A 19,214-nucleotide genomic window follows, 5' to 3' on the forward strand; every position below is an offset into this window, starting at 1 on the left:
TTATAAAATTTAGCAGGCAATTTTCTTGTACTAAAAACCAATAGTTGTGTGTGTTTGAAAAATAAATAGCACAGTATCACATCTGCAAAAGTAAAAGGGTGAAACAAATGAGGTTCACTTTCAAGTGGAGCACAGGAAAAGAGTGAGGGGAACTGAAATGGAATGCCTATATGCATATGAACTCATAACTACAGGCGAAAGGCTGCATGTGAATGAAAATTTTGAAACTTGTCCATCACAAAGCAAAGGCCGAAGATTCATACTCCATGGGTATTATTGATAAAGATCCTCCATCGCTTTGTATTTCTAAACACTCATGTGCACATCTAAATTGTTGTCTGTGCCCATTAGCCCCTTGTCTTGCTGTAAACACATTGTAAGTGTTCTGTTTCTCCCTTCCTTTGGTCTTAGCTGGTGTTCCCAGTAAGCCAGGAGTTCCAAAAAAATCAGAAGACACCAAAAACTCTGTACAGTGGGAAAAGGCTGATGACAATGGAAGCAATCTGACCTACTACATCTTAGAAAGCAGGTAAGCTATGCATGCAGGTACTCTTCCCATAGAGAGCTGCCCATAACATATCTGGGTGTGCAGAGGCTTTCAGTTTGGCTCCGATAGGACAAGTGAAATATCAATGACTCTTCTCAAAAATGGCCTTTTTCATGGGATCTCTTTCTCAGGTAAACTAAGTAGCCACCATTTCCAGAAATTCCTGGAAAACTTAGAAAATGCACACTAACAATATTACAGACCAACCCTGAAATACAGGGGTATATTTGGATATATGTTGGTGAATTAGAAGATTTGGAGATACTGTCAAAGCACAAATTTTAAACACTTAGTATGTATTCTCAGCTAAAATATATGTAGAAATAGTGTTCAGACAAATCATGGAAAGGTGTTACAAAGTACCCAGAAAGAATCATAAGGTATTCCCACTAACTTGGGATGACCAGATAATTTTTAAAGCACTCTGTCATCAAATACAGTTTGTCTGGACTATACATGTCACACTTATTAGGTATCTATGGAGTGCCAGTTCTCACTCTTTCCTGCACTGGCATTGTAAGGGCGGAATGGACAGGTTAGAGTGTATTGTTGTGGTTAATGACTTTGAAATTTCTAATTTTTTAGCCATGACCCTGAAGGGGTTTATTTAAGGTAGGCAGTGCAAGACTTAATGCATTATTTAAAAATGGGGAAAGTCCGTCTTCTGATATATTCCTATGACATTTTTCAAAATCAGGACTGATGGAGGGAAGCAATTTTTTAAACTCAGATATTATTTCTTTTTCTTCAGCTAACTCTGTGCTTATGAAAGCTAATGACTGGCAGCACCGTGGAACTGGACATACTTTACCTATATAAGTTTTCACCCAGACATACTTTCCTGGTGCTGTAAGCTTCCTCCATACAGTTCTGTGAGTGTGCAGTAGCACTGACCTGCATGCTATGAGACCACCATAATTTTGATATGCCAACCGTCAGTTTGTACCTGGCTTGCTGTGCATGGGTAAAGAAAGGACAGACCCTCAGCCTGTGTCAGGGCTGTGTGTTAGCCACTGTGTTCTCTAGGCTCCAGTTTCTCATTCATCTCTGAAATCTTAATACATTGCTAAGCTGTTGGTTTTTTTTTTAATGAAATGAGCATTCCTCCTGCAGTTTGAATGTGCACATGCTGATATTTTTGTCTGAATTTAGCTTTGAACCTCATGGTCATTTTACACCAGGTAGAAAAATGTTAGGTCAGTGGTATAGCATTCTAGAAAATAATTGCACAGACCTTTGAAACAAACCCTGTTTTTCATACAGTTCTGGTGGGGATATGTACACACCAAGGACATGAACACACAGTTTTCCCATGTCTTTCTGGTTTAGAAGTATTTGACCTTTTTTTTTACTGCATTAAAGTGTGTTGGGAGAATGATTGACATGCACATGAAGGTCATTTCATATGAAATATTAGTGTCTTGCGTGACATGAAATGATATTTCAGATATGGCCTTTCAAGTTGAAATACATGGTCTGCTTTTGGTTGGTGAATAATCAGCTCTGAATTTATTGTGAGCAATCAATCTCAGTCCAATGGGGAAAGGAAGAAATATACCCAGCAGTCAGCAGATACTGTGGGAAACTGGCTAGCTGAAGAATTGGGGCTTCCCTGCCAATGACCCGCTTCCTGTTTAGCTTGTGAAACCTGATGCACAAGAGCCACTGAATTACTCTGGGCCCAGGAAAGCAAAAACCTCTAGCAGGACACAAAAATAAATGTCTATTTTTTTTTTTTTCTGAAAGCTAAATAGGAAAGTTTTGAACTCTTGGCTGTGAGGTGTTTACTGAAACAGGTGAAACAGTGCTGGAGATTTTTACGTCTAAAACATTCTAGCATTTCATTTCCAATGCCAAGCTGAAGATGTGTAATTCCTAGCATTGCTGAAATGGCATAATACAATCTTCTGCTCTGTAGCCAAAACCCCATTACAAGATTGAGCTTTCTTTCCTGCAGGCAGAGAGAGAGATTTTGAAGATCGTGGAACTGAAGTGAAGAAAGATGGGAGGGAAAGAAGTAATCTGCCCTGACTGTGTTAATGACATACCTGTGTTATTTTCCTCTGCCTGTTGCAGGAAGCATTCTGACAACACCACAAAGTCCTTGTGGGAGGTGGTTTACAATGGCTCCTGTACCAGTATTTGCACATGGGAGGCCAAGAACCTGGAAGGAACTTTCCAGTTCAGAGTGGCAGCTGCAAATGCACTGGGACTTGGTGAATACAGTGACATAAGCAAGGATATAATTTTGGGTGAAGGTATGTCCTGTACTTTCTTACTCTGTTAATGAAGTTTTTTGTTCAGAATAACCATACCAATTTATGAAGACAGACCTACTATTTTAATAATGATATTGCTGAACATGTGAAGTGATGTGTCTAAGCACTGGTAAATGGCGACTTTTATATGGTGAGCCCAGGTGCTGGTGCTCATCCAGGCTCTTTTGCACAGCACAGTGGGCCTGAAATTTGCTTCTGATCATTTATACCAGTTAATCTCTGTGGGCCTGAACACTTCATTGTGGTATGATTCCTGAAATAAAGGCAAGCTCCCACACCAGGTAAAGATGTGAGGATTACTTTTTGCCCTTAGGCAGAACATTAGACCTGCACTTTGTGAGTGTTTTTGAAAATCCCACCTGGAGTGGCTAAACAGTTCAGCATTTTCTCTTTCCATGTACACAGTAGATCATCACCACAGGAGTGGCTCAGAGCTGTGGGAGTAAGATTAGTTTGACCAAATGTAGACATCTACATACAGCTTACAAGAGAACTTTGTGCAGATGAAAACATTTATACAGCAGGCAGTTCAAGGGTTCTCTCAGGTTTGCTCAGCTCTTTAGGACTGATTTTGTCTGTGTACGGAATCACTAAGCAATTTTCTCCTTCTATTTAATAGATACAGTTATCTTCCCAGACACCATCATTGCCACTGCTGCTGTGAGCGGAGCTGTCATGCTGAGCTTGACTGTGGCCACACTATTTGGCTTTGGTATGTAGCTGAGTTTTTCACATACCCTTGGTTTGCCAGGTCTCAGTAAAAGGCAGTTCAAATGGTGGGACATGATCAGCCTCTAGGTTTAGGGAAACGCTGAAAAATCCCCAGGGTAAGAGCTGACAGGAATTTGTGTTTTCTCATCCTTTGAGACCCTAGAGATGGTAGATTATGTTTTCAGTATCAAGGGCAGGATTCAAATTCACTCTATCCTCAGGTAGCTCTTGCTGCTGATTCCCTGCAAGGAAAACACAGGAATGCTGAAAGAACTCTCAAGTTGGATACTGCTTTTATTCTGCAAAGGGTCCCAATTTTTTTCTCTTAAGCTTTGTGCCTGAAGACAGGATGTAGAGCGGGGGTGTCAAACTCATTTTTACTGTGGGCCACATCAGCCTCGTGGTTGCCTTCAAAGGACCGAACGTAATTTTAGGACTGTATAAATGTAGGCGTAGTTACTGATCTCTACTGATGTAGAGATTATGAGATTACCCTGAGATGTAGGTGTCCGCATGTGGTGGTCCTGCCCTCTCACTCCTCATCCTCTCACTGGGATACAGCAGTAGCCCTTTGTGTTCAGATCTTGACTAATTTCTCAGCTCAAGGACCAGTTGTCCGTGTTTTGTGGGGAAAAAGATAGCGACCAGACAGAAATGTCTTGCTTACATGAGCTGCTGAGGGATCATATTGAACAGAATACCAAAACAGTTGTAACCTTTCAGCCTGCTTGCACACTGGGGTACTCTCAGAGTAAAATGTCTGATGGTCTGATTTTCTGTTCCAGTATGGCACCAAAGATGGAAATCCAGCAAACAGGTCATGCCTGGGCAGATAGTGTTTATGAAGGAAGATAAAGAATTAGCTCGACTCAGGGGAATGGCTGAGACAGTGGGACTAGCCAATGCCTGTTATGCTGTAAGGTATGTTCCTGGAGCAAATTTATTTTTCAGGACAAAAACATCAAAGAGGGCTTCCCTGGAATGGTTTTCATCAGTGACACCTCAAGGTGAAGTTAAGGGCTGCATCTGCACTGCAGGGCATGTCTGCTCTGAAGCAGACCATGCCACATTGGCTCTCTGGTGTGCACCCTGGCCTGGGTTGCCCCCAGCCCACCCTGCACACTCACATTGGCAAAAAACATAAGTACACAGGGAAGGTAGAACACCTAATGTTTTACAATAGCTTCCAAAACATCCAGGCCTCACTTGAGCTCCCTTTAAATGCGTCAAATGAGACAAATAGTACCAGATTCATTTAAGGAAGAATTTTAATAACATTTCAAACATTCTTAAGTATGAACAAGTGACTACTATTGCTGTTTTGTAGCACTCTTCCTTCTCAAGCAGAGATTGAATCATTGCCAGTTTTCCCTCGGGACAAACTGAACTTACATAAATTGTTAGGAAGTGGAGCATTTGGAGAGGTGTATGAAGGGACTGCAGTAGACATCCTGGCAGATGGAAGTGGAGAATCCAAAGTAGCAGTCAAGGTAATTGCAACTATGTATTCCTCTGGCAACGAAATGGGGTGGGCAGAGGGATTTGGCTCGGAGGTTAAACCACAGAAACAGGTGTTGACAGATTTGGGTATTTTTCTGCAGTATTTCTTGTAAGTCACTCAGGGCTGAGCCTATCTCCTTGTAATGATTGCTAAATGTGTATTTTAAGGCCATGTCTATGTCTGATTGTTTTACTTAAGTGCTACATGATAATGGTGCTGGTGACCTAAGCGCTATTACGCTTTTGCTTTCTGTTGAGTAGACTTTGAAGAAGGGTGCGACAGACCACGAGAAGAGTGAATTCTTGAAGGAGGCACATTTAATGAGGTAAGGAAAGCTCTGCCACTGGACACTCTTTGGAGCCAGTATCATGTGAGGGTGGTGGCCTTCAAGAGGAATGGAAGTAACACTTTCCTCTAAACAGATTACCTTGGTGTTTTGTGGGTGTTCTCCTCCTTCTGCAAAAGAATTAAATCACTGTTGGTTAATATTTTAAAAATAAAGCTATGAAACTGATTAGCAGAATTTAACATACAGACAGCAAGTTCAGTGTGCTCATGTCATGGATTTATTTGGTTTGTACAGTTGATTTCAGTATCTTTGCTTCCTTATAACTGCATTTGTTGTTAAAGGCAATTGGGTAACATTTGGCTAATCCCATTTTATCAAAATAAAAATATCAGAACCAGCTGGTGCCTTGAAGTTTCAAATAACTGTTTTTGAAAAACGTACATACTTACCACTAGAGGTTGCCACATACCTCTTCTATTGAAACAGACTTAAAAAAATAATGTTGTCTGTCATCAATGCGAGAATTTCACATAGAAAGTCTGATTATCAGCTAGAAATCCAGTTTCCCAGAGCCTTCATGAAAACAAATAGAAGTTTGGCTGAGTTTTCAGCTGGTAACATAAGACTGAGAATGTGGTTTAGTTTTCAGATGCACTTCTGCACTTCTCTTCCTTAATATCCATGAGTGCAGAATTAGAAGCACCTTTTGCAGACTGCAGGATTTTATATCCTGCACAGAAAACATAATGTTATTAAATTTGAAATTTGTTTTCATGGCATTCTTTTTTGTACTTACATACTTGTAAAAAAATATCTTGCATTTTTCACCTTTTTCCACATACTGTACACTGAATGAGATAAAAGACTCCTGAAAACCAAAATGGATCCATGTCATTAAAATGTAAATCAATGGGAAACAATAAGTTTTGTGTGTAAACTTCCTATAATCTATTTTTAGTCTACCTAGCAGTCATAAACCCAGTTAAGGTTTCTTTTCTGTGTAGTGTGGAAATTATATGTACCCATAGTTAAAAGTCTTTGATGATTCTCCAATACTTCTTTCTTGTTGCAGTTAATAATCCAAAACTAGAAATCATGGAAAAATATATAATTGGAAATTAATACATTTAAATGTAAGCATTGATGTACACCAATACAATCAGACATCGTAACAAAGAGAACAAAGAAGTTAAAACATTATATATTTCCATTAAACAATATTGTTTTTAAATAAGTATGTTTAGATGTTTTAAATCTTTCACTTTTTAATGTGAAAAAAGAATGATTTCATTCCCTCATGGAGGGCTTAATGCTTTTTCTTGATGTTCATCTGTAAGGTCTTATAAATGAAACCAAGAACAGAAAGGAAAAATAAGTGGACCTGATTGCTTACAAATGTTGATGCTAAATATTTAAATGTAGCTTTTTTTTTTGCTTACCTTTTTGGATGTTCATTAAAATCTGGATTGTAGTGTTAGGTATACTGTCCCAGTTAATGAAGGACTATTTGTTTCTTCCATTATTGCTACGCAGCAATGGGGAAATTGAGTTGCCTGTATTTCAAAAAGTCGTTTGATATTGGTGAGTCCTTTGTGTACAAATTTATGTAGCAGATTCTTGTGTGTATCCTATCCCATGACTTGGGAAGTCAGGAATGACAGTTCTGTGGAGAAAGGTCTGTGTGAGCTGTAAGGAAAGTGCCATGTGCTCCTTCCCCTCTTCCTGGTCTTGGGAGTGCCAAAGTTTGGCTGATTGAGAGGTATGTGTTAGGGGCCGGGGGGAGCTGTCAAATTCAAAATCACACTTTTCTCTAGAGTCCCTACCCACACCTAAGATTACGTGAATTGAAAGAGGTTTGAATGAAACTGTCCCTCTGTTTTATTTGTTTGTTTACATTGGTGTACTTGACAGCATTTTAGACACCAATGGTTTCCCCGAACAGAGTCAAGTTTCTCTGACTGCTGGTGCAAGCCACTTCACACAGCAGTGCAAAGGGAACACCGTTTTCTAATACAAGAAATGTGATTGTAAGAACACAGACACTGACAGAGGTTATAATTATTCTTCGTTCTTTGAGAAGTGCTAGATCTGAGAGTGCTGATTGCTCTGTGATAATCCCTCTCTCTTCGGATATATGCGGACAATCACTAGTATATCTGCAAGTATTTCTCATGCGTACTCTCTCTTGAAAATGTACTGTGAGAAACAGTTCTCTTCTGAACTGTGAAAATAATATGTTGCACCTCGAGCTCTTCCTTTCTCTGCTCATTTCTCTGAATCAGCAGTTCTACTATGAATATAGTAGTAAAAATACTCTATTAAAATAATACAGATACCTTTAATGTGGAGGTGGCAATTCATGTTGTTCCTAGATGAGATTGCCATTTGGCTACCTTTCTTTGCTTTCTGGAAATATAATGAAGTGTGCTTTTAATACACATGCATTCATTAGAGTACCTGTCAAGGTACAGTGTAAGCCCATGTCTTGAAATGATGCCCCCGAACTCTCCCTGTGACTGAGCAAATCCAGGCACTGTGAGTTGCTAAATCATCTTGTTGGCAGAGGCAGGATTGCAAAGGCCAAACTGCTCATTCATTGCTTGCAGCTATATGGACTTGATTAGCCATCAAGCAACTGGATTTCTTATATGGAATCTTACGGTTGTGTCCTCCTTTTCAGTAAATTTGATCACCCTCACATTCTGAAGTTACTTGGTGTCTGCCTGTTAAATGAACCTCAGTACCTTATATTGGAGCTAATGGAAGGAGGGGATCTACTTAGCTACTTACGAGGAGCCAGAAAGCAAAAGGTAGGCTGAAGACCATAAGACACATATTTTTAACCTGTAACTGCCCATAGGTTCTCAGTTTTTCCCTCTCTCAGAGACCATCCTGATGTTCAGCTGTTTGTGTACCTGCAAGATCTGACCTGACTTTTCCCTACCACCCTGGAACCTCAATGCTGAGTGCTGACCTTGCATTCAGAGTTGCTGTGAACCAGATTGAATGTCATTAGGTCACTGACCAAAACTGTGTTTTCAGTAGTGAGATGTCTGCTGAGTAATAGAATAATAATATTATACTGAATAATAGAACAGCAAGCAAACCTGATTTGATAGTGGGAGCAAATTTTCAGGGTCTCATTTCTTCCACTATGGTGAAGAAACAATTTTGAAGGTCCCAAGATATTTTTAGCCCCAAATCAAAGAATGGGATGTATTTACCTGCCTTGCACTGCAGTGATTTGGCAGTTTGCTGTGATGTTAATTAGCATTCACTGTGTTGAGATCCAGAGACTTTGTACCTGTTCTTTGCATGTTTTGGAAAAATCCTATACATTTCAAATGAGGAAACAATACCATTTTTGCATGGGGAGGTTGTTGTTTTGAGCTTGTAAAGCTGGAAGACATGGCTAACTTCCATCTTTGTTTCTTGTAGCTCTGGAGTCCCTTACTGACAGTGACTGATCTCTTGGATATATGTTTGGATATTTGCAAAGGCTGTGTCTATTTAGAGAAAATGCATTTTATACACAGGTACAAGACTCATTTCCTTGGTTTTCCAAGGTTTACCCACAATATCAGGACTAATTATCTTACTTGGGAAAAAATGCTTGGAAAGATGTCACAATGTAACAGGGAAGATGAGAGCACTGGAGTAAAATTTGATATGTTTTTCTTCTAAAAAGCACCTAGAGTTGTGTCACAAAATGGTGGGCTACTCTAAGAACTGAATCTAGTACTCATTGCACCCTAGGCACGAATCATATCCTGTGCAACAAAGGGAAGGGCAAGAGGGGAGATCCGTTTACTGTTTTCATCTGGCTAACAGGTAGCTACAGAGGACACAGAGTCAGGCTTTTCTCAGAGATTCACAGGGAAATTAAGAGAACCAACAGGCACAAGTTCCAGCAAGAGAAACCAGACTATATTGTTCACAATGTGCAGGATCAGTTGCTGGAACAGGTTGTAGAGCAAGGCTGTACCATCTCCAGTCTTGAAGACATGCAAAACTTAACTGGATGAGGTCCTAAGCCACTTGATCCAACCTCAAGGCTGGCATTGCTCTGAAGAGAGGGTTGAACAAGATGACCTCCAGAGATCCCTTCTGACCTGAGCTATGATGCAATGCTTGGTGAGACCACACCTGGAATATTGTGTCCAGTTCTGGGCCCCTCAGTTCAAGAAGGACAGGGTACTGCTGGAGAGAGTCCAGTGAAGAGCCATGAAGATGATTAAGGGAGTGGAACATCTTCCTTATGAGGAAAGGCTGAGGGAGCTGGGGCTCTTCAGCTTGGAGAAGAGGAGACTGAGGGCTGACCTCATTAACGTTTACAAATATATAAAGGGTGAGTGTCACGAGGATGGATCCAGCCTCTTCTCGGTGACAACCAATGGTAGGACAAGGGATAATGGGTTCAAACTGGAACACAAGAGGTTCCACTTAAATTTGAAAAGAAACTTCTTCTCAGTAAGGGTATCAGAACACTGGAACAGGCTGCCCAGGGGGGTTGTGGAGTCTCCTACTCTGGAGACATTCAAAATCCACCTGGACACATCTTGTTTCTGCCTTTCTAATCAGGGACCTGGCTGCTCGCAACTGTCTTGTGTCTGAGAAAAGATATGAGAGCTCCTCCCGGATAGTAAAGATTGGTGATTTTGGACTTGCCAGAGATGTCTATAAAAACGATTATTACAGGAAAAGAGGAGAAGGCCTGCTCCCTGTCAGATGGATGGCTCCTGAAAGCCTCATTGATGGTGTCTTTACAAATCGCTCTGATGTCTGGTGAGTTATAGCAATCACACAGCTGTGGGAATAATCATACTAAATCTCACAGCAAGAAAATATTGGTTTACGGAGAGAATTATAAGGTAGTATACTGCCATTCCTAATAATTTTTAGGCTAAGGCAGATTTCCTCCTAAGTGATATTTTAATGAACTAATGAAAAGTTTGTCATCATGACAGTACCTGCATGGTTATATTTCTTAATGCTTTGAGTTCTACCTTTGGATTCTGGCTGGAAAGAGCTAGTGTCACTCAATTAAACAACTTTGTTCTAGGCCCACAGTATGATTTTTGCTTGATCAGGCAGTAAATTGACTGCCTGCATGCTGTTCCATTTTGTTTTCCATTAGGTTGATTGACATTTCCTTCCTAGAACCAAATACTTTCCCCTTACTGTTTTACCCTCTTCTGGTGATTTCTTTATTTTGAAGCCAAATTTTCTCAGCATCATCAGGGGAACATCATAATACTTTGCTACAGAAATTTACTAAAAGTGTGTATTTGGGTGGGTTTGAGTTTGTGATGAACAAGCCAAGATGCCTTGTCAGGAAGAGGTATGGCAGGGGGGAGAGGAAAAAAAAAAAAAAAAAGACTAGATTCATTAAACCTGAGTTTCACACAAATTCAGATTTTGGTAGCTGTAGGTACTCATGGTGGGCTATAGTACACCAATTTTCCTGTGCAATCTGCTCCAGGTGTACATACTTTGGCAGGTAGATTGGACTAGCTGATTTCCAGAGGTCCCTTACAGCCCCAGCCATTCTGTGATTCTGTGATTCTGTGATCTTGTCCAATTCCTCAGCCCCTGCAGCTCATCCATTTGACTGCCACTCTTACATTTATCTAAGCAAGTGGTTCTGTGCTCTGTGCCAAACCAAATGAGGTGCTGACTGTTTAATGAGTGGTGCTTAGGAGAACGTGTCTCTCTCCATTTCCAACAGCACCTCTAGAGATTTCTAAACCCTTGTTTCATTGAGGACGTACTCAACCAGAGAGCATTGCCAGGGAAAGTTGTGGGCTCTCAGTGCCTTTTAAGCTGCATCTTGATGAATCTGGGAAATTGTGTCAGTTCTACACATTTATTTTAGCTATTCCAGAGGCTGACTTAAGGAAATATGAATCATTTCACAAAAAATTAGAACTTCTTACTCCTAATTTTTGTAACTGAGTCTTAGGTTGGAGACACTGCAACTGTTTATGAGGAGATTGTTCATGATGACTATGGTAATTAAATTTTTTTGTCGATGTTTCTTAGGGCTTTTGGAGTCTTAGTGTGGGAAACATTAACTTTGGGTCAACAGCCATATCCAGGTTTCTCCAATACAGAAGTTTTACAGCATGTACGATCTGGAGGAAGGCTGGAATCTCCAGATAACTGCCCTGATGACCTGTAAGTTAATTTTGGTTAAATATTTTTGATAATATTTACAAGAAGCATGAGGCTTATTGCCAAATGCCAATCATTTTGAATGTTACTTATTCCCATTAAGAGTTCAATGTCCTCCATGTTTTTTTTTTCGGATAAAACAGCTAGCACTTGTAGCTGCCAGCCCACTACTAACTCACCCAGTAGTGCTGCTTGTGAGTAAGAACTTAAGTGTTGAAGTTGAATGGTGGATATTTCAGAAACAATGTAAAGTCAGTCTTGAGCATGAATCTGGTAGTAATGTGACAACAGGCTGAGTGTGCCTGATGGTATTGGTTAAAAGTTAAGATGGCTTTAAAAGAGAATTTGCTGGTCCTTGTACACCATGTGCCTGTAGTAGCAGATATAACTCGCTTTCTCAAGGGTAGTTGCAAGAATTAAGCTAATATTAGAACATACATGGAAAAGAAACTGCTCTCTCTGCAGATGTAACTCTCACAAAAGACAATAGAAAAGCTGAAGCAGTACAGCAAAGGGGAAGCCTGCACTTCTGGTTAGTCTTTCACTGAACTGTAAAAACAAAGCTTTCAATTTCCATTTGTCTCTTCAGCACAAAATTTGGGTTTAATTGTAAAATTCTTGCAACTAAAATAATAAAATGAATACATATAGTGGATCAAACCCATACTGGACAGAAGCATACAAAGGAGGAAGTTGAACCTGAGCTCAGTGATCACTCAGTATTGTCTAATTTCATGTTGCAATTCCTATATCACCCACTCTGCACAAGCAGTCACAGCAATGCACTTCACAACAGGTCCTACCAACTGAAGGACAGGCTACTTAAAGCACACAATTCTTACTCCTGGGGCTGAGGAAATGGATTGAGAATAATTCTGTGATTGGCAAGCCCAGATCTCTGTGATAGGTCGCACATAATTACCATGCTCTGAGTTCCAGAGAGAGTGATTATTTATCATTATGTAAGCACAGCTGAAGCACCATATTAGCAATAATTTTTTTTTTTTAAGTAAGCTTTAGCACTTCGAGGAACTGAAGAGTTGAAGAGATAAGGATTTTCTTTTAAGAACAGAGTGAAAACTGGAAGTCACAGAACAAATGAAAGCCCAAAGTAATTTCAATTTCAATATTTTTTGCTGAAGAGGTTTCCTCAAAAAATTCCTGACAAGTGTCCTGTGAATAAAAAAGCATAGGAGGTAATGTATGGCTATGTACTAGAGTGATATTCAAGCTCACACAGAGGCTTAGAAGTTGCCTTTAAAACAAGCGACCAGATCTCCAGAAGAATCAAGAAAACTTTGCTTGAAGTCATTTTTATGGTCCCAGATCTTAAATTTAGCCCAGAAGGTAGGGCTTAAACACAGGTCTGCCTGTTGTAACTTGTAGGATCAGGGCCTAATAGCAGTAACATAGTTTTTGAAAGCCAAGGGGCTGAATGAGCTCTTAGACTCCCGTACCATCTTTTATCTCATTTGGTGAACACTCAGCACCTGCACGCATCTTCTGTCAGTAGCGTAAATAGCTTTTTGCTACTTTGCTGGGTCATTAATGGCATGCTGGGATTCTTGACATTCCTGCTTCCCTCCTTGTGGTTTTGAACCTGCATCAGGACACCAGCAGTCAGTAATTGTCTCCTCAGCACTTTGGCTTGCTCATTGTCATTTGACAAAACAAACCATCACTGATAGGAAGAGAGTTCAAAGGCCAAACTACTTCAGCTGAGAAGTGTTTAGGAATCTGTGGTGGGCTTACATTGCAAGGACAAGTAGGGTTGACACAGAAACCTTGGGGCGTAAAATCACTAAGGAAGTGGGACTGCTTTTTTTTGGGGGCAGGGGGGAGAAATGCTCCCCCTCGCCTTCACAGGTTGTTACTTCAGGGAGTAATCATTTGCTTTCCCCCAAAGAAGCGTGGATAAGTAAAGCTTGCTAATGAATTGGAGAAGGGGCTTGGGGATCTATAAATGAGCCTCATTTAATGAGATGAATTAGATGTGTGAATGGCACTACTTTTGCAGAGATCCACATCTGGCACAGCCACCTGGTAGTGAGGTTTGCATGCAGGAGTATGCCAAGGTTGGAACTGACCTGAGCTAACTTAACATATATCCTCAAAGGCAGTGGATTACAGTCAGGAGAATTTGTACAGGCGTGATGCCACTTGCTGACTGGCTGTGGTTTCACCAAATGCTCAGTCCCATGCAAAGATACACAACTAAGTTTGATGAAGAAACTTTGGTTTGCTAATTAAAAGCTTTCGCTACTTGGTTCTGGGAATGCCCCACTGGAAGGGTGTGGAGGACAGGAGAAAAGGAGGGCTTTCTCAGAATGCATCAGATAGAAGCAAGGGCTCTTTTTCATTCCAGCAAATTGTCTCCTTTTCTAAGAAAAATTCCCACATCAATTATATTTTCCATCATGCGTGAGAGAAAATTGATAATGTCCTGTGGCTTCTGTGCGCTAAAACTCATTTCAGGAATTGTTCACTTTCAGCCTCCAATATTAGATACAGAGTATCAGTTCTTTTGTTTTCTGGGCTCTCGAATTCTTATTTGCCTCATGTATGCATCTCTGTTGAACACATAGTTACCAATTGTCCCAGCCAGATACAGCACAGTTGTGAAGTGTGAGTGTGTAGGTGCACATCTACCTGTACAGGCTTGTACTTAAACCTAACATAAACCTTCAGCTGGTGTTGTGTTTGGATCTGTTATTTTTCGTTTCTTCCTGAAAAGCTTTCCCCATGATGTAAGGGAACCGTCGGAGTCTCATCCACATACTGAAGGGGTGTACTATTTGCTAGCCCATGTTTGGCTTCCAAAAAATATAGGGATGTTTCAGGCTGTCATTTATGTATATCTTGGCATATTAACCTGACTTTTCACCTGCATCATGCTGATGCCTTTCTGGGCTAATGAAAGTTTATGCCACGTGACTTAAAACTTTGGATGTCACAACATGCCTGGAAAACTAAATATCATGCCACAAAGAGCTGTCCATGCAAAATTTGCAGATATATTCTGAGAAAGCATGGAAGTTTTTGTTGTTAGAAACCTAAAGCTTATCTGAATTAAATACTTTATGAACAATATCAGTTCTATCTGCTAGTAATATTTTAAGCTCACCAGCAAGTTCTTTGGAATAATATGGAATATAATTAAAATGAGAAAATTCTAGTCCTGAATGTTTTGACAGCAATGAATATCCCCACTCAATAACAAAACTGAACAGCTTTATAAAGCATATTGTCCAATTAAAAAATTGTTATTTTGAAATATAGAGATTGGTCTTAGGAATACAAAAATATTCAGAATCCATTTTTGTCATGTTCTTATTTCATAAATGAAAAGAGAATACACTCATGTTGTATACAAAGAATAAATTTTTTATTTTAAGAGTGATGAGGCACTGGAACAGGCTGCCCAGAGAAGTTGTGGATGCCCCATCCATGGAGATGTTCAAGGCCAGGTTGGATGTGGCTTTCAGCAACCTGGTCTAGTGGAAGGCATCCTTACCCAGGGCAGTGGGATTGGGCTAGATGTTCTTTGAAGGCCCGTTCCAACCCAAACCAGTTTATGAGTCTATGACTTACGTATAATTTTCTGTTTCTTTCTCCCTCCATTGGCCTGTGTCTGTTCGTTCCTTTCCATCAGAGGAGCAGTGTACTCAGTCAGCTCTTTTCCTTCATTGCACTTCATTTCCTTCATTCCTTTTGTGCCTTGCACAAGGCTTTGCTCATGAGAGCCCATATTCTAACCTGAACTCATGTTTTTAATTGGATATCCTACCAACCAGTATCACCAGAAAACAGATTGTTTGCCTTCCACCACCCAAGGCTGGCTTTCAAATTCAATGTGACAGACACTTTGCTGACAGCAGAAATAAAATTAGTGTTATTTCACTTTGAGACCTATTCAGTACTTTTCCATCTATGTTTTCAGGGTCATAAAAAAACAGTACACCTGAAGGTAAGCAGATGAAGTGATTCAGAGCATTAGGAAGTCATTATCACATTTTTAGATTCTTAAAAGGGATTTTTAAGTTTTCATTGGATCCTTTTGAAAAAAAAAGAAACATTCTGTCCAGCTCCACAACCACACAATACAGGTCAACGTAAAGTGGTTTTGAAACAATTTTTCTACCTACATTTCTCACCCAATGCCAATATTTTAATATTATTGAAAAATCAGAAGTCAAGATTACTCTCACCTGTTACCACAGGTTTTGTAAAATACACAATTGTGGGGAAGGACAGCAGTCTCCTTTTAAAGATGGGTAAGCAAGGATCTGAACAAGCCAGTTCATTTCACATAACTCAGTAGCGGCTGGTGTCACATAGCCACAGATCTGGGAGGTTGCTTGTCAGGGGAGGATTTGAACTTAGGGCTTAGAGGTGAATACTCCACATTCCAGTAGCAGCTTCCTTAACTGGCCTTTCACTGACTGCCCAAACGACACTCTGATGTTTTGAGACTCTAAGACCTCTCTCCACTTGCAACAATTTGCATGTCCAGGTGCTGGCTGTGTTTTGGTTTTCAGCCTGGCTCACCCTGGCTTTTGTAGGATTTGGTTTTGTGTAGCCTGGACTCACCTTGAGTAAGCAGTATAAATCAGCCCTGTCCTTTAGACAAACAGGAGGGGCAGGTTTTCCACTGAATGGTACAGATAGTGTTGTGCAAGGTGGGCTGTGATCCCTGCACTGGGAGGAAACTCATACCATTTTTTTTGATAGGAAAACTTATCCCTATTTGTTTTGGTCTGGAGGCAGAAGTCTAAACTAAACCTCTCTCTACTGAAGGGTTTGTATTGAACTTCCCCTAAATTTAAGGTACCGCAAGCTGAAGGAGGATTAAATAACCTGATAACTTCAGAGTAGATTCTAGGTTTAGGCATCTTTATTTTTTTTTTTTTTTTTCTATTGTGGAAGAATTACCTCTTTGTCTCCTTTCTTCGAAAGTATCCGTGACTTCTTTGGTGGAAGCAAATATTAATGGCAAATGTGTCTTTTTAATGTTATAGCTGCTCACAATCTCAAAAATATCCATCTTTAAACATTTAAAAGCATTCATAGTGAGTATTCCTGACAACCAATCTTTAATCTGCTTTTCCTTCCCTCAGCAGCTGATGATAGTCTTTGTATCACATACAAAGATTTTGGAAATTAAAATCTAGGCCAGACTTGCCTCTCAGGTGATTTAATGTTAACTATCGAGATGAATGATTCTATTATATTTTCTGTTTGCATTTTAACTTTTTTTTTTTCCAGATGTGATTTAATGACAAGATGCTGGGCCCAAGAACCTCACAGTAGACCTACTTTTGCATATATTCAGGACAAACTGCAAGAGATAAGACAGTCTCCACTGTCCTTCATCCACCACCTTGAAGACGAACAGGTAGCAACTGGAGTCATCAACCAAGCTTTTGAAGGTGAGCCTGGGCCAGCACCTGCTGTCCCCACGATCTCTTCCCTACTAACAGAGAGGGATTCAGCAGTTCTTTTCACTGCATTTGTCACCACCTCAAATTCTCTACCTATAAGATAGGGAAACCAAGATTTATCTCTCTCATAATGAACTTGTAGCGATTCACTAGGTGCCATTAGGTATGATGCATTAGGTAAAGCACATATAAAATTACCAAACAAAAAGACCCCTATGAGGTTGCAACTGAGCCTGCTTCACAGAGATATCCAGCTTGCATCTACATTTTTGATTCTTCATGACCCTGTTCCACTAAAGTAAATGCTTAAGATCTTTGTATATCCAGGAGAGCAGTGGAAAGCTTCTGGGTGGAATTCTGTTCCAATTTCAAAGGCGTCTATTCCCTCTCCATCAGGTAAACATGGCAGTTAGGCACTTACTTTAGGAGCACTGATACAGTAGTTGCCAGAAAGTGAAGCATAAATAAGGTACTTAATAAGAGCAGCCTTGATCCTAGCCCAAACTGTGACAGCTCCAGTCAGGAGTCACACCATATCTGTGCTCTGCACACTGGGAATGAATAGAACTAAATGTTGTTAGGAAAGACACACTTAAGACATGAGACACAACAAAACTCAGTTATACAAGAACATTATTAAGATTGTGAAGACAGGAATTAAAAAAATACTAGGTGATGGTAAATTTGAAGTCATCTGTGCAACTGTGATTCAAATCGTCTAAACATGGAAATGAACATCCTGTCTAGGCGAGAACAAGAAACAGTAATTCCTGACTGGCTAAACCTTGAGAAAAAGTGAAGTCTTAGTAAACAGTGTGATCTGTAAATCTACAAAAAGGAAGTTTTTATTACTTCACTTCTATTTCAGAGGGTGTTCTTTTTTCTTTTAATTTAATTTCACCTGTTTGCATTCTATGGTTTTCTAATGAAAATATTTCTTGTTAAAAGTATTACTTTCCGTTCTAAAAAAGCAAAAACTAGTTGTTTCTAAAATATCTAAAGACTTTATTTTTTGTTTCTTGGTTTGGTTTGGTTTTTTTCCTTCACAAAATGTTGTTGAACTAGGCACTCACCCTGTTGTATAAGCAGTTTTGATACATCAGGATTTCCTAAAAACTTCCTGATCCATTTCAGGAATGGCTCAGTACTCAATTACACAACTACATAGTCATTTTTCCATAGGATTCTACCTATAATCAATTCCTCTGCAGTGTCAAATGCTCAGTTAATTATAGTCTAGTTGATATTTTGCTAATCATTATCATAACCTATAATTTTCTACTTTTTTAACAGCTGGTCTTGCACCTTTATGTAGAATTAAAAACTTTGTGTATTTGCATTTAGTGTAATTTCTTAGTTTCTTTAAGGGCATCTTCACTATGAATAGTGGAGTTCAGGAAAGAGACATTTAATCTGGCACAAATCTAGGCCTGGCATTAGCTCAGGAAAGGATTACAGCCAATTAATTAGGCACTATGCCCAAGCTAATAGGCCGCACATTTTGGATGGGCTTCATCTCACCTAAATACAGCTGTCTAGAAGCTAGGACATACTAGCTAAGATATCTCTGTAGTCAGGGGCAGAAACAGACATCTCCAGAGAGTGACAACTTCTATGTTTTATGGATGTATCATAGCATGAAAGGGATCACCTTTTGCCTTCCTCTCCATCAATGATGTCTGGAATTTAGGTGACTTGCCATATTCAACTTGGACATGGCATCTCAGACTAGACATTTATTTTTCAGACGTCTACAGGAACACAACATCCACTGGACACAGGGCTGTACTGATTCAACTGCTTGCACCTACTCCTTAGCTAGGGTGGTTTCTGAGCTTAGACATCTTTGCTCTGTATTCCCTAACTCCCTGGGCACAGAGACATGAAAACTAAGTGCGTTAAGAAATTCTTGTGGCATTGCAACGGTACCTGTTAAAATCTTTAACAGGGCTGAATCTTTTAAATACAAGCCTGCTCTCCTGCTCCTGAGAGTTGGGGAAAGAAGCTGGAATAGCAGGCCTGCCACAGGTGTAACATGAAAAGATTTTCATTTCAGTGCAAGTCTCTGCTTAGCATGCGCCAGCTGTTAGCTTGCTCAATCTAGCCAAATCATTACTTTCACTGGGATGACAAATTCATGTTTTTAATGTAAAAGACATTATTTTGCCAATTTTTCAGGTTCTACCATACAGCAGAGATCACAGAGAATAAGCTATTGCTTTGCCAGGGACAAATGTAGTGTTCTTAGAAATGGCCAGACTATTGAAAAGAA

At 39.9% G+C, this 19,214-nt stretch overlaps 1 protein-coding gene across 1 annotated transcript in view; it reads left to right on the plus strand.

The window, feature by feature from the left end:
• Window positions 1–19,214, plus strand: part of ROS1 (ROS proto-oncogene 1, receptor tyrosine kinase) — a 74,589-nt gene that overhangs the window by 47,144 nt on the left and 8,231 nt on the right. The window contains exons 33-43 of the mRNA XM_065834956.2: window positions 412–529; window positions 2,624–2,805; window positions 3,446–3,538; window positions 4,323–4,458; window positions 4,865–5,027; window positions 5,299–5,363; window positions 8,008–8,137; window positions 8,766–8,863; window positions 9,909–10,112; window positions 11,370–11,504; window positions 16,767–16,930. Of these exons, the coding sequence (XP_065691028.2) occupies window positions 412–529; window positions 2,624–2,805; window positions 3,446–3,538; window positions 4,323–4,458; window positions 4,865–5,027; window positions 5,299–5,363; window positions 8,008–8,137; window positions 8,766–8,863; window positions 9,909–10,112; window positions 11,370–11,504; window positions 16,767–16,930 (1,488 nt within the window). The remainder of the gene's footprint in view (window positions 1–411; window positions 530–2,623; window positions 2,806–3,445; window positions 3,539–4,322; window positions 4,459–4,864; window positions 5,028–5,298; window positions 5,364–8,007; window positions 8,138–8,765; window positions 8,864–9,908; window positions 10,113–11,369; window positions 11,505–16,766; window positions 16,931–19,214) is intronic.

The sequence above is a fragment of the Patagioenas fasciata genome, chromosome 3 (assembly GCF_037038585.1).
Source record: "Patagioenas fasciata isolate bPatFas1 chromosome 3, bPatFas1.hap1, whole genome shotgun sequence".
In the NCBI taxonomy this organism is placed as follows: Eukaryota; Metazoa; Chordata; class Aves; order Columbiformes; family Columbidae; genus Patagioenas; species Patagioenas fasciata.